Raw genomic sequence first — 14,634 nt, 5'->3', positions numbered from 1 at the left:
GATTCCCACCCACTTTAAACCAACTCTAACAGAGAATGTGTCTCGTTTGTTTCTTTTGATTTCCTTTGACTCACCCGCCATGAATCTAACCCCAGAGTTCCGCAATTCCAATATTCATATATATAGTGTGTCGATCCAAGGTCTAAACGTATCTGTGCATTTTCTTATCTTCTTATTATCGATTGGTGCCATCAGTTTATCCATCGGGTTCCATGCTGGAGATGTCGAACGGCTATCCGCATTCCCATTCGCCGCTTGTGGGATCGCCCAGTCCAGGTCCCAGTCCTGGCATAGGTGCGCATTACGACCCCCCATCCATTGCGACCATACTCCAAACTGCCATCTGCCCAAAGATTTCCCAAGATACCCCCATTCTGTGCGGCCTGAGATTAACCCTTGTAAACCGCTCCTTACAGCCCATCACTTGCCCATCAAACAACAGTCGCCGGGCAGCCAGAATGGACGGGCTGCCAACCTACGGGTCGTCATACCGCCCACCATAGCACCCATACCGCCCAACATGTCTGCGCCCGAGGATGTGGCCTACACAGATGTGAGTAGAGGGCGATAATACTGAGATAACACAAGGAACCCCTCAATTAAGATCCCTCCGTGCTCTCCCTTCCAGCAACGACAGAGCCAAACATCGCTGAACACGCCCGTGGTGACGCTGCAGACTCCGATACCCGCCCTAACGAGCTACTCCTTTGGGGCGCAGGACTTCTCCTCCTCCGGCGTCATCGGCAGTGCGGATATCATGAGCCTGCCCACATGGCACCAGGGTCTGGTGCAGCACTCTAGGTGAGAGCCGCGCCGCTCAACCATACGGAATTCCCGGATAGCATTCCTAATCTTTCTCCTTGATCATTCTCTCTCTCGATCAGTCTCTCGCATCTGGCTGTCTCGAATAGCACACCGCCGCCCGCCACCTCACCCGTCTCCATTAAGGTCAAGGCCGAACCGCAGTCGCCGCCGCGTGATCTATCCGCCAGCGGCCATCAGCAGAACAGCAATGGGTCGACTGGCAGCGGCGGCTCCAGCAGCAGCACGAGCAGCAATGCCTCGGGCGGCGGCGGGGGAGCAGGCTCCTCGGCCGCCAATGCCGGCAATGTCATCACACACTTGCACAACGCCAGCATCCTGGGAGGCGGTGGTCCCCCAGGCGGTGGCGGTAGCAATGGCAACGCGGAGCAGGCCACCAATCTGAGCGTCCTGGGCCACTCGCAGCAGCACCTGGTGATGCCCAACTCGAGGCCCTCGTCGACGGGTCACCTAACACCCACACCAGGTACGTTTCTGAGGCCCCCGAAATCCCTATCCTGACCCCCGCGCGCTGTCTATCTTTCGCCCACGTGTTCCGAAAAGGATTTTCGCTTGAAAATGTCTGCAGTTTTGTTAACAGATTTCTTTAGAGTTGAACAAAAGTTTACTCCGAATTGTTTTTGTTTTTTGCGCGGCATGTTTCCTAATGCTAAAATGTAACTCTCTCTGAACTTTCTCTGAAAATCAGATGGTGCGTATACGTAATATTCGTACAACAAATATTACGTATGCGCCCCGTCCCGCCCTGGTTTGTCTATTGAGAATTTCTGAAGAATCGTCTCTGGTGCGATTACCTTAATATTGTTATTGTTATTGCCATTGCTATAATATTGTTATATACATAATACGTTTGTTTGTTTTTTATATTCGCATTAACCACAACAACAACAACAACCACAACCACAACAACAATTGTGTGATAATATTTGTAGGGCATGATAAGTATGAAGGATATCCGTACCGCGCGCTAATGGGTCACAATCCTAGATGGAATTTTGCCGGTAAATTGGCCTCACAAAACGAATTTCAACACACACACACAAACACAAACATACACATAAAATACATTTATAAACACACATACTTACATACATACATACATACATATACTACATATGTACATACATACAAACAAATATCTAGCAACAAAACGAAGTTTTCTGTTTCTTCGGGGACGCGGAGAGGTGTCATCTTGAGTTTTGTTTTTTCTTCAGTTTCTAACTATTTTTCGAGGGGGGACTTTTAAGAGATTCAAATCCGAAATAAATTTAAAATACATATTGCCTGGCTTTTGTTTTTTTTTTTTACTTTTTACTAACAACTGATGCGATTTCCTTCTAACCCGAAAACACTCACCCGAAAACACTCACACCACCGCTCACACAGTCACACACTCATTCTGGGGCCGCCGGATCACCTACCAAGATCTGGTCCGCAGAAAGCCTGCCCCCACCGCCCGCCTGAACGCCTGAATGCCTGCCCCCTGCCTTTGTCATACACACACGACCTCTGAGCAAATCGAACTAATAGTTTAACAGACTTTATCATCTTAAACGCAGGTGCGCCCAGCAGCGATCAGGATGTGCGCCTCGCCGCCGTGGCAGTGCAGCAACAGCAGCAGCAGCAGCAACAGCAACAACAGCAGCAGCACCAGCAACACCAACAGCAGCAGCAGCAGCAGCTGGGGGACTACGATGCACCCAACCACAAACGTCCGAGAATATCGGGCGGATGGGGTACATAGCCGGCACGTGCAGGCGGTAGCAGCAGCCACTACAAGCAGCAACACAACAGCAATGGAAACGGCGGCGGCGGAAGCCACAAGAAGCAAGGGATCCACACCAACATCAGCGACATCGACGATCTGGCCATGATGCCGCCGCCGCCGCGTAAAGATGTGGCCGCCATACGGAGTTCGTTCATCATGTCTGGTTCTGGTTCAGGCTCTGGCTATGATTGCTATGGCCAACAGCAGCTGGCGGTGGCCTATGGAACGCAGCAAGACCAATAGCAGGAGCAGGAGCAGCAGCAGAAGAACCAGTAGGAGCAACAATTTCCAGACCAGTGCAATAGTTCAGAGAAAAGTCAGCTGGAAATTGTGGCAGGATGGAAGGAAAGGGAAGGTAGGAGGGAAGGAGATAGGAGCTTTGTTTTGTTTTCGGTTTAAGCGAACAGTGACAGTGTCATATCTATAGTTATTGTAAGTTAAATACACACCCACAAACACACACACCCTACGGTAATAGTTATAATTTTAAATTATAAATGTAAAATTAGGCCCCAATCCCAATCCTAATCCAATGATGGGGGATAGATGGGGATGCATAATGATGATGGTTGGAGCCCAGAAAGAAGTTGTTTGGAGCTGATTTAGTTTAGTTACAATTAAAGCTAAACTTACAGCTATGGTTAAAGATAATGTTAAATCTAATCTTAGGACAAATGCTGCATACAAAAAACAAAGTAAAAGCGAAAGCAAAAGCAAAAGAGATAGGAAAAACGGAGGAAATGTTTTCTGTAAATACTTGATTTAGCCGTAAGTTTTAAACCTAGTTTGTAAACCCACTACAAGATACGTAAGCATGCAAGTCGCACTATCAGATGAATGATTGAGAATGGATTGAACAACACACATACATATACACACACACACACACACACACACACACACACTAGACACTGAAAGTAATGTACTCAATGTTCAATCAATATTTGTAATTTCGTGCAATTTATCAATTATGTATGTCCTTTGGATTATATATTATTTTATTATCAGTTATGTTCGTGGTGTAAGAGAAGGAGGAGTGTTCGTTCGTCTAGCGATTTGGTTAATTTTGAAAAACGATAATATGTACACCCACATACATCAACACATAGATTTAAACATAAACAATTGATGATTATGATTTAGTTTTTGATTTAAGCATGATCTATTTGCTAGAACTCTTTTTCTCTTCATCTCTTAAGCAAAACGAAGTCATATTTTGTAATTTACGTTTAAAGTGGATTTCTATTCAAGTTTTCGTGCCTAAGTTTTGTATTTTTTACATTTACAAGAAGTTTGTAAAACAGCAACAACTACAACAACAACAACTACAACAGCATCAACAAACAACTCAACAAAATATATAATTTAAATAAAATTATTCAAGAAATTATCGTTTATTTTTTAGCACTTTCTGTTTACAATGATTATTTACATTCTGTATATTTTCTGAACCCTATTTGCACAGGCCCCAAATGTGGATGGGATGCGAGTGTGGGTGTGTCTCTGGGTCTGTTTTAATGTCAATTCCCCATTTCGATACGATTCGATTCGATGTTTCCCCCAATATTTAACCAAGAGGTAAACGCGCTCGTCAAATATTGTATAACCTGTTGCACTTTATACAGCAGCGAACCGAACCGAACAGAACAGTACTCGTAGAAAGAAAGAATATTTATGTAAATATATATTTGTATTTGAGACGGCACTCGGCGCTCCTCTGTGTCCGCCCACTGTCCAACTGTGTCCACACATGCATGTCCAGACATGCGAAAAACAGTGGCAGATGGATGTGGATGAAGCCAGGAGTCAGATGAGAGATGCGTGGAGCGCAGTAAACAATACGAAAACATACACACTTTACAGGTTTCCCCACTTTGAACAGCTTTACACATACATTTATAAGAGCCGAAGAGGAGTACGAAATTATATGTCTACCATATAGAAAGAAACCAAAACACTATAGATGATATTTTCTAGCAATATACTAACGATGATATGATGATATACATAAGCAAAACCAAAGGTGAACGTAAAATGCCCCGACCTGAAGCGAACTTTCGGCAGAAAAGCAGCTCATCCATAGGGAAATGGCTATTTTGCTTTGAGATGATCTTTGCCTGATCAGAAATTATGTAAATATATATATATATATGTATACATATTTGTATGTTATAAATGTACACCCCATATAAGTGAGTAAATTTGTTGCACTCTCCTTGTATGTTGTAAGAGAGAATGTTGTAGCGTTGAGTTTTCATATGATTTGCAAAAGACTTTTCGGAATTTCCCAAAACTTTTTCTTTGTTTGGAATGTACATAAATCCTGGTATATAACTTCACTGTGTAGTGTTGCCTTAAAAACAGTGCCTCTTTTTAAAAAACAATCGAAAATAATAAAAAAAAAAACCAAAAAAAGGAAAATAATATTATATGTAAATGTAAATGTTGTACTATGAATATTGATTGCAAATGATAATGATAAACGAACAACTCGATGGTGAAACATTTCGATACAGGTGTTAACTGTGCTATTTAATTAAACGTACGAGTAGATAAATCTGAAAACTGATAATTGCCTAATCACCCAAATCCAAATCCAAATCCCATGTCTAGTGTAAGTCCCCTCCCAAAAGCCCAGCCACGAGACAGAAACTCGAACTAAAAGCAGCACGTAACGTACAAAAGATACAAATTTCAATTGGCATTGTAAGTTTGGAGGTGGGAACATTGGAAGACGGCTTATTCAGAGGACTATGAAACTAGTTTAGGCAAAACAATATATTGATGATGGTTTATATACATAGATATAATATACACATACATATATGTATGAGTAACGATGCACTGTACAGTAGACGGTCTACAAGACGATGTACGGTCACTGGGACCACTCACAGCACAGACAGACTACACTAACTGCGTGCGCATGGTACTAGATGTAATGTTCAGAATGTGAATTCGTATTCGTTGTACCTTTAGCGTAATAGATAAAATGTTGACCCTGTTGCATGCTGCACTGTTGTAATGGGACTTAAATGGCACCTGAAAACCATCATATAATAATTAAAGAAAGACTTGTAACGCATCCTGCTGGGTCTCCGGCTCTAGCAACGGCCACGGCTGCCACAATTGGCGTACCCCAAAAGTACCAAAACTTGTCTCTTGGTACCGTACCCAACCTGCCTGTTATGTAATGTTAGTGTTAAAGTTATCCCAGAAAAGCAAAGTTCTCTCTGTGTTTCCATGATTGTTGTTGAATAAATGTTTCAGTGGCAGCCGTGGGCAGCCAGTCCACATGGCATATATGTACATGTATATGTTCAATCTATAGATAGGTCTAAGGAAACAGATATGCGGAGGCGCACAAACGTTAGGAAGAGGGGCCGCGGAGAGGAGCAGGATTACCCCTATATGTACGTGTATCCATCGATGTATCGTCTGTTCAAATAACAATTAATAAGAATTATACAACTAAATCGTAATTGTAGGCTAAGCAAACCATTGCAAACCATTTTGGTGAAAAACAAGATAGTATATTATACAATACATACTTATATATACATATATACAGACATACATATATGTGAAACTATATAAAAAAGAGAACAAGTTTTATCCGTGCACTGAATATACTCGTAAATGAAAGGTTTTGAAATTGAAAATTGATTGTGGATTCAATATTTACCTATTAAGTTGGTGTTTTAAACAAGAAACCAGAAACAAGAAAGAACAACAGAAACCGAAAACAAAAAACGATAGTAGAACATTTTAAATAAAACCTTTTTGGCAACTGACTTTCACGTTTCGCCTTTCACTTTTATCTACAATTTTATTGCAACTTTTCAGCTTAAATTCCAAATAGTGTTATCGAATTCTCAATTTTATATAACTAATCAAATGCAATTGCGGTACGGGATATGGTTTCCCAATCTCAATCTCAATCTCAATCTAAATCTGAATCGATGATTGCCATTCACATGCCATTGTAGGCGGGGCCGCCGCCACCCTCGGGCACCACCCAGTTGATGTTCTGCTTGGGATCCTTGATATCACAGGTCTTGCAGTGTATGCAGTTCTGAGCGTTTATCTGCAGCTTCATGTTGCCGCCCTCCTCGTTGGGCACGTACTCGTACACGCCGGCGGGGCAGAAGCGCTGCTCGGGACCCTCGTACAGAGCCAGGTTGTGATCGACGGGAATGCGGTCGTCCTTCAGCGTGAGATGTGCCGGCTGGTCGCCCTCGTGATTGGTGCCGGTGAGGGCCACCGATGAGAGCAGGTCGAAGGAAACCTTGCCATCGGGCTTTGGGGTAGACAATCTGCTCACTGGCACTGGCCAGCTGCAGCGATTCGTGATCCTGGGGACCGTGCTTCAGGGTCCAGGGTTCGCGGCCGCCCATGAAAATGGAGAAGCCACTCAGGACGAGACCGCCGTACAGGCCCAACGGGTTGTGGAAAGAGGGATGGACATTACGCACCTTGTACAGATCCTTCCACACAAATGAATCCTTGATTCTGTATAGAGTAAGCTTGATTATATGAATTTCCATTTAAAATTAATCCTTTCCACTCACTTGTCCGCGTAGGTCACGGGCTCCACGCCAGCTGTGGACTGGGAGTCGGCATTGATGGCCTCCAAGGCGCTCTCCGCCGCCAGCATGCCACTCTTCATGGCATAGTGGGAGCCCTTGATGCGGGGCACATTCAGGAAACCGGCACTGCAGCCCACCAGGCAGCCGCCGGGGAAGGACAGCTTCTGGGGCAAGCTCTGGTAGCCGCCCTCGTTGATGGCACGGGCTCCGTAGGCAATGCGGGTAGCACCCTCGAATATGTCGCGTACCTTGGCATGCGTCTTGAACCGCTGGAACTCCTGGAACGGACTGAGCCAGGGATTCTTGTAGTTCAGGCCGACCACAAAGCCGACAGCTATCGTAGGTGTCGGCTCGTTCAGGTGATACAGGAAGGATCCGCCATAGGTGAAACGATCCAAGGGCCAGCCAATGGTGTGTTCCACCAAACCGGGCCTGAAATCGGGCATATAATTATTATGAGATACGGTTATTTTCTTACTTATAAGGCAGCCACTCACTGATGCTTCTCGGGGGCAATCTCCCAGACCTCTTTCAGACCGATTCCGTAGGCCTGTGGCTCGCTGCCCTCGTTCAAGCCGAACTTTTGCATAACCTGCTTGGTGAGGTGGCCGCGGCAGCCCTCGGCGAAGATGGTGGTCTTCGCATGCAGCTCCATGCCGCGGGCAAAGGTGTCCTTCGGTGCTCCATTCTTGGCGATGCCCACGTCGTTGGTGGAAATGCCCTTGACGCTGCCGTCCTCGTGGAAGAGCACCTCGGACGCGGCACAGCCGGGATAGATTTCCACGCCCATGGCCTCGGCCTGGTCACCAAGCCATTTGACGAGGTGGCCAAGGCGCACCACATAGTTGCCATGGTTGTCCATGGGCCAGCCCTTGAAGATGGGTATGGAGATGCGACTCGATGTGGTGAGGAAGGAGAAGGTGTCCTTGGTCACGGGCGTGTTGAGCGGGGCGCCCTGCTCCTGCCAGTCGGGTATCAGTTCGTTCAGCGAAATGGGATCCACAACAGCTCCGGAGAGTATGTGTCCACCCACCTCCGCTGACTTCTCCACAACGCAGACGCGAATCTCCTGCAAGGTTGGGAAATAAATGCGCACTGGTCAGCACATCCATCTGCTGATGTTCAATGCCCACTCCTCACCTGATCCTTCTCAGCAGCCAGCTGCTTGGCCCGAATGGCTGCCGACATGCCGGCCGGTCCGCCGCCAACAATAACAATGTCCACCTCCTCGATGCAGCGCTCCATGTCGACCTCCTTCCACCGTTCATCCTTCTCGCGAGGATTTAGCGTGTAGTGTGTGGTAATCCTCGGGTACTTGGCGGCCTCAGACACGCTACGCACTAGGGCGGGCGTGAAGAGCCTTTGAACTGGTCAGGAGGAGACAGAGAGAGAGACAATAACCAATCACTGGATGAGGGGAAAATTCCATGGCCTGATAAGAACTGACCACAGACTCTATCTCTGTCTTTTGCATTGCCTGATCATAATTTCGGTTATGTAACCCACAAAATTGTTGTCGGGCGAAAGAGAGTGCGCCCTGGCAATGTGCCCCACCCCACTCACCTCTGTTCAGTTTCAGCAACGCCGACATATTCCTTCCTCCTGGCGGCCCCTTGCAATGGTTTATATAGCGTGCGTGGAACAGGCAGCCACTCTGTTGTGCGGTTTCCGGGATTTGTATATAACTGTATTTACACTTTTCCACAACATATACAAGATAACAAGAAGAACAAGATCAGAGCGATGCAACAGGTTGGACTTTAGACCCTCTATAGCGAGAGTGACGTAGGCGCCGGGGCTAAAGTTCATCTGCAGTATATTTACCGTTGATTAATGCGCCAATCTACTTCAGCTAGCAGGATCGAATTTGGAATCTATTGATCGAATTTACCAATAAAACAGTAGCAAAGATCGAACTCGTATCACGTAGCGGTTTCCACAACAGCTGTGCGACAACAACAACACGAAAGGTATAGCCATAACAGGTGAGGCCCGTGACTCGTGACTCTATCTCCATCTCTAGCAACAAGTGACACAGTGCTGCCAGATCTCTTAAATAGGTTGAATTTGAAAAAGGAAATGTAACGAAAATGAGAGGCTGATTTTGTGCTTTTCCCGGCATTTGCACTTTCTCTCACTCAGTCAATTCCCGACGATCAAAAGCCGCCACTGCACACATAGACATTTATCATTGACTTTTATTTATTTTGATTCGAAAAGGACTTCACAACATTTCAATGCATTTCAAATTAACCTGTACATATAGGTACATATATATTCGATAAGGTGTGTGTATTTATAGGTAGTATGTAGGTGGTGGAGTGTCAACTTTTAATTTGATCAGATCAAAGCGTGGTGAATTTTTAATCCAGCCCCATTAAAAATTCACACCCTAGGCATTTATCAAGTGTTTGACGAGGGAAGAGGGAAGGGCTATACGTATTTTAAGTATTTTCCTTATTTTCATTACATTTCATGGCATAGTCATTGCATTCAGAGCCTGGTCTTGTCAGTTAATATTTACATGGAGCAAAGGTATGGAGGGGTAGGGTAGGCATGTCACTCTATTGGCCGTAGAACGGTTCTTGCTCCACGCTCCCATCCTCCGAGTTGCCCGCTGTCTGTCCGCTCTTTAACTGCTGCTCCTGCTGCTGCTCCTGTTTGCTGAACAGAATGGTCATGGCCTTGTCCACGGGACTCCGTTCGCCGGCCTGGTTGCTGGACAGCTGCGACTTTGTCTGGTTCGACTCGGGAGCACCGGAAGCGGGGGGAAAGGGAGCAGCAGCCAGATTGACGCTCTTTCCAAAGCGCATGAAGTTCGAGTCCATCTTGCCATTGCGCTCAAATTCTGGCGGAGCAGAGCGTCCGAATCGCATAAAGTTGTCTGGTCGGCCGAATCGCATGAAGTCCTGCTTGGGACTTCGCAGCTCCTCGTGGGGACTACGGCCGAAGCGCATGAAGTTGTCCGAGCGTCCGAAGCGCATGAAGTCCGAAGGTGTCCGGCCGAATCGCATAAAGTCCGAGGGGGCACGGCCAAACCGCATAAAATCAGATGGAGTCCTTCCAAATCGCATAAAGTCCTCCTTGGGGTCCCGGCCGAAGCGCATAAAGTCCTGCTTGGGATCCCTGCCGAAGCGCATAAAGTCCTGCTTGGGATCGCGACTATAGCGATCCATGCCCGACCGTTTCCCCATACCCACATCCCCATCCGTGGCATAGCTCTCTTCTGGCAGCATCTGCTCCACCTGCCGCTTGCCAAAGTGCATGAAATTGTCCTGCAGGGACCTGCGCTTGGCCTCCAGCTCCGGATCGAACTTGAGGCGCTGCCTGCGGCCGTGCTTCTGGAAGCGCAGCATCACCGAATTCCTGGCATAATCGATGCCAATGGCCGAGATTGGGTACCGAAACTCCAGCTCCGTTTGCTCCGGCTTCTCGCCGGCATCTTGCTGGATTTCCCTTTCCCCCGGCTGCAGCCTGGAGCCCTGATCCCCATCTGTATCAGACTCCAGCAGGGCATTCGCACCGAAGTTGGGCGACTCAATGATCTCGCTGTGGATGGCCGACTGCATCTGGTAGAGCGCCAGCAGGAACATCAAGGCAATGCCCATCTTGTCTGAAAGTTGAAAAATGAAAGAAAAATTCGAAATTAATTACGAGCTGGCCAAGATGCCACCGCGAATTATCTATTGCAACTTTTAATCACATTAAGGCTGCCGGCCTGAACGTTCATTTTACTTAGGGGGCAACCGTAGCCAGTGTGGCCAGCGTGGCCAGAAGATGCCTACATCTGCACCGACTGCAGACAAAGTGTCCCGCTAATTAACCATCATAATATTTATGACTGGAGATCTGCCTGTTAAAAGTTAACCAACCGCATTAAAGCCACAGCAACAAGAGCCCGAGCCCGCCCCCACATAGCCGAAACAGCAGGCGGATGAGGGGAGGTATTAACACTTGTTGGCCAAGGCACAGGGCGCTAAACAAAGGGATTGCGAGTGTGAGTGGGTGTGGATGTGGATGGGGGTGTTGATGTATGAAGTCCGGAGGATGCCACAGCAGGGCCATTAGAGATGCAAATGATTATGGCTTTTGGATATGGTGACGGTGCTCAGTTCTGGGTTTATTACGATGGTGCGTGTGCGTGTGCCTCCTGCTAATGGCAAACCGATCCGTTGAGTGGCATTCAACTGAACGAGAAGGTCTTGTGTTGAGTTGATGGATCTGCATGGCAACGGCAACGGCAACGGCAACGGAAAAATGCAGTCCCACCCGTGAAACCTTTGGCCAGCAGGGGAGCAAATTAGCAGTCAGCCAAAAGACTTCTCTGTGACTCTGTGATTTTGATTGCTCTGGTTTGATAGACCGAAATTATAAAGTAGAAAACTTGCTCCAACAACTCGCGACATATACAACAAAAAACTTGACCTCCAACTTGGCTGATGAGCGCGGACTTCGCAACCTGAGCATTAACATACATTTTGTCTGTTTCTTGGCTGTGTGTGTGTGTCTCTGTACTCGCCTCATTTTGAGTCAGCCGGGCAATCAGGGCTGGTATTCAGGCTTTGAGGCATTCAGGCACTTAGCCTGGGGAATTAACTACAATTTGAATACAAATTTGACCAATTAATAGCTGTTCACACCTCAACAATAGCCAGGGGCACTGGCCAACTGCAGCAAGTGCAGCGATCTCTGGCTGTGGTTAGAGATTGCCACATGGGGGTACGGGCACTCAAGGGTCCACCTGCCATAAAGCAGCAACAAACAACCCAACCGGGCATCATTTCATTTATGAACACCGAATTGCCAAATGTGATGCAAGCTATGACATGACGCACTTCTGGCCGGAGCGACAGACAGCCACTCCACTCCAAAAGCCAGGAGTCAACGATTGTGAAGTGGGTAGACGGCCAGGCCAAATGATTGCCAAATGTCTGATTGATTTGCGATGCCGAAATGTGCATTTAAAATTCATAAATATGAGCTGCTACGAGTGTGCGCCTTGTCTTCTGTGTGCCTTGTGTGTTGTGTGCTCTCCTCATTCCTCCTTCCGCAAAACAGCGAAACAGTGGAGCAGAGTGCTGTGTGCTGTGTGCTGCGTGTCGGGTGTTGGGTTTGGGTTTGGGTGCTGGTGGGATATCAATAACGCACTCGTTAATTTGCTTAGCCATCGATATGTTGGATGAGACTTTGTAACAGGACAGGTGTAACCTGATTTGCATGGCATATGAGTGATACTCGAACAAATGCGACATGAGATACCTTTGAAGTGGCTCCTCTGCCTGCTCCGCCCAGTCGTCCTGCTCCTGGGAGCATTTAAAAATCATTTGTCAGGTGGTGGGGGGGCCTGCTGCTGGGACAAGTGCCAAGACAAATGATTGTCGCGGGCCATTCCGCTTGTCCGGGTAAGATGTGAGATGAGAAGTGATGAGATGGGATGAGCCACTGCCGCAGATACTCGTAAATCAAAAACGGTGCACGCTTTGTTCTGAGGCTCTTCTGTCAGCACATTTATATGGTCTACGTCTACCACCACCCTTTCATATACAAATATAGTCCGAGTAGTGTGGTATGTACATTTTCTATGGAAAGGTGTGAGTGCAAATGAAAATCTAGCGACGCTCTGCGGCTGCTCATGCGACTGTCTGCCCGCTGCCTGAAGTTCCTTGCCACCAAAGTGCAGTCATAAATATTTCAATTTGCTTTCATTAACCAAAACGACTGTTGAGGATGCTGACTATTTGGTTCCCTCGTCGTGTATCGCAGTAGTGGGAGGGGGGCAGGAGTATGTGGATGCAAATTACACCTGTTCCAGCAAAGGTGGGGGTGATGCACACAAAAAACACAACCACACAAATCACAATCCCCGCCAAGTTCCAGCAATGGAATTATAACTCTGCAGCTTTTCGTTTTGCATGGCTAATTAGCCAAATTTAACATGAATTGGAAAATTAATGTATATTAAGAATTCAGTGGCTGTTTAGTGTTCAAAACGAGTGGTTAATATTTAACCAATTAAATGTACTCGCATATGAGCAATAGATGAGCTAACTTTACCTCCCCCGTTAATGCAAAAGTTTCAGAATCTGAATCTGAAGCTAAATATAAACTCTGAATAATTTACTCGCGAAACATTACAAAATTGATGAATATAAATTCTATACGAGTATTTTTACGAAGTAGAAAAATACCAGCCACTCCAGATATATTCCAGTGAGCATTCACATCTATGAGACTATAATTGTCACAGTATTATATATTTGTTTAATCTTCAAAATATTGCGGGGCAAAGCGGAGCTCTCAGCTTCAACCGAATTTCCCTCGCCTAATTGACCAATTAATGACGTGCGACGGGACTCTGACTCTGACTCTTATGAAAGGCTTCATGTTCAATGGAACTTGCATTTAGTGCCGAATTTTACAGTAATGAGGCTACGGCTACTCACCTTTCTTGTGGCTGTTTCTGGAGAACTAGACTCTGGAAATGGTTCTCCGCTCGTCCTCAACTCTTGGTGTCTCACGTACACACACACACTCGCATACACACACTTGTTGCCCGGTCGAATGTGAAACTGTTCTGTGAAAATGTTTGGCGAAACATCCTGTTTTATATGGGGTCCTTTGTGGGGGACCATGGGCGAGTGATGCGAAGCTTCGCTTGCTGCTGCTGCTGCTGCTGCTGCTGTCGCTGCCGCTGCCTTCGTCAGGCGGTGCGTGTGGGCCGCAAGCAACAAGTGTTGCCAGCAACATGTTTCACGAACGGAGACAGCCCCAACTTTTGGGGGCCGTTAGAGTAGGAATTGCATATGCTCTCTTGGATATGAATAGACTTTTTTTAGCGGTTAAATGCAGATTACCTGCAACAACAGTGCGGGATGAGACCCTGACATTGTCCGCCTGTGGTCTGTTGTCCGTGTCCGTGTCCGTGGACAGCGGTCTGCCCTCGCTCTGATATGTTTGTCATGACTGTCATGCATAGTGGAATGCTGTCAGACAGACAAAGGCCTGGCCAGGGCATTGTGTATGGTATGCCGTGTTGGCTTATTATTGTACTTCATTCAACATTCAACATTCAGTAGCAGCAAAAGCCACAATGACGTAGCAACATTTTGACGCCAGTTTGCTGGCTACTGGAGCTCCAAATTGTATGCAAATCGCCCACAATTGTTATGTTACGCCCACTTTTAAGTTCCAGAAGGAACAGCAGCAGCAGCAGGGAGAGGGGTTGGAGTAGCCTCGCCTGGCACGTCCAATTAGCCATCGGCTAGTGGATCGTGTACGTGTCCGTATGCGTTATAATTTGCCCTCGGTCGCATCGTTTATGGAGCTTTATGGCCGTGTAACGGGATACGATGTGGCGCCTGTGGCAAGCATCCTTCAGCCCCCTGTCTAAGTCTCTGTCTCTGTTCCTGCCCTTCTACCAGGGCCCTCCTTTTGGGTGGGGCTGCGAAACTGTTC

The 14,634-nt window shown here is 46.8% G+C and overlaps 3 protein-coding genes across 17 annotated transcripts in view; 1 reads left to right on the top strand and 2 right to left on the bottom strand.

Annotated features, from left to right (window-relative positions):
- The window catches only part of LOC111078413 (myocyte-specific enhancer factor 2), a 46,486-nt gene extending 42,533 nt beyond the window's left edge, over positions 1–3,953 (top strand). For 3 of the 15 annotated variants that reach the window (XM_022373093.2, XM_022373089.2, XM_022373086.2), the window contains exons 7-11: positions 417–553; positions 605–801; positions 885–1,288; positions 1,755–1,823; positions 2,361–3,953. In XM_022373093.2, the coding sequence (XP_022228785.1) occupies positions 417–553; positions 605–801; positions 885–1,288; positions 1,755–1,823; positions 2,361–2,566 (1,013 nt within the window). In that variant the 3' untranslated portion in view covers positions 2,567–3,953. Of the gene's footprint in view, positions 1–195; positions 295–416; positions 554–604; positions 802–884; positions 1,289–1,754; positions 1,824–2,360 lie in introns of all 15 variants that reach the window. The other 12 variants (XM_041592135.1, XM_022373084.2, XM_022373087.2 and 9 more) reach the window with 8 other exon arrangements.
- Positions 3,954–6,361: 2,408 nt separating this feature from the next.
- LOC111078412 (electron transfer flavoprotein-ubiquinone oxidoreductase, mitochondrial) lies at positions 6,362–9,141 on the bottom strand. The gene is given in 7 exon segments (XM_022373080.2): positions 6,362–6,896; positions 6,898–7,102; positions 7,162–7,611; positions 7,677–8,248; positions 8,320–8,546; positions 8,743–8,875; positions 9,004–9,141. Coding segments are annotated over 6 exon segments (1,815 nt in total). The 5' UTR covers positions 8,771–8,875; positions 9,004–9,141; the 3' UTR covers positions 6,362–6,563.
- A 228-nt stretch (positions 9,142–9,369) lies between these two features.
- On the bottom strand, positions 9,370–13,743 carry LOC111078404 (FMRFamide-related peptides). Its single transcript, XM_022373949.2, has 2 exons — positions 13,623–13,743; positions 9,370–10,792 (listed from the first exon to the last, which is right to left on the bottom strand). Exon 2 carries the CDS (start codon positions 10,785–10,787, stop codon positions 9,744–9,746), a length of 1,044 nt encoding a protein of 347 aa, XP_022229641.2. The 5' UTR covers positions 10,788–10,792; positions 13,623–13,743; the 3' UTR covers positions 9,370–9,743.
- Positions 13,744–14,634: the final 891 nt, after the last annotated feature.

This window comes from Drosophila obscura, unplaced genomic scaffold (assembly GCF_018151105.1).
Source record: "Drosophila obscura isolate BZ-5 IFL unplaced genomic scaffold, ASM1815110v1 contig_17, whole genome shotgun sequence".
Lineage (NCBI taxonomy): Eukaryota > Metazoa > Arthropoda > Insecta > Diptera > Drosophilidae > Drosophila > Drosophila obscura.
This window is presented reverse-complemented; position numbering and strand designations above follow the sequence as displayed.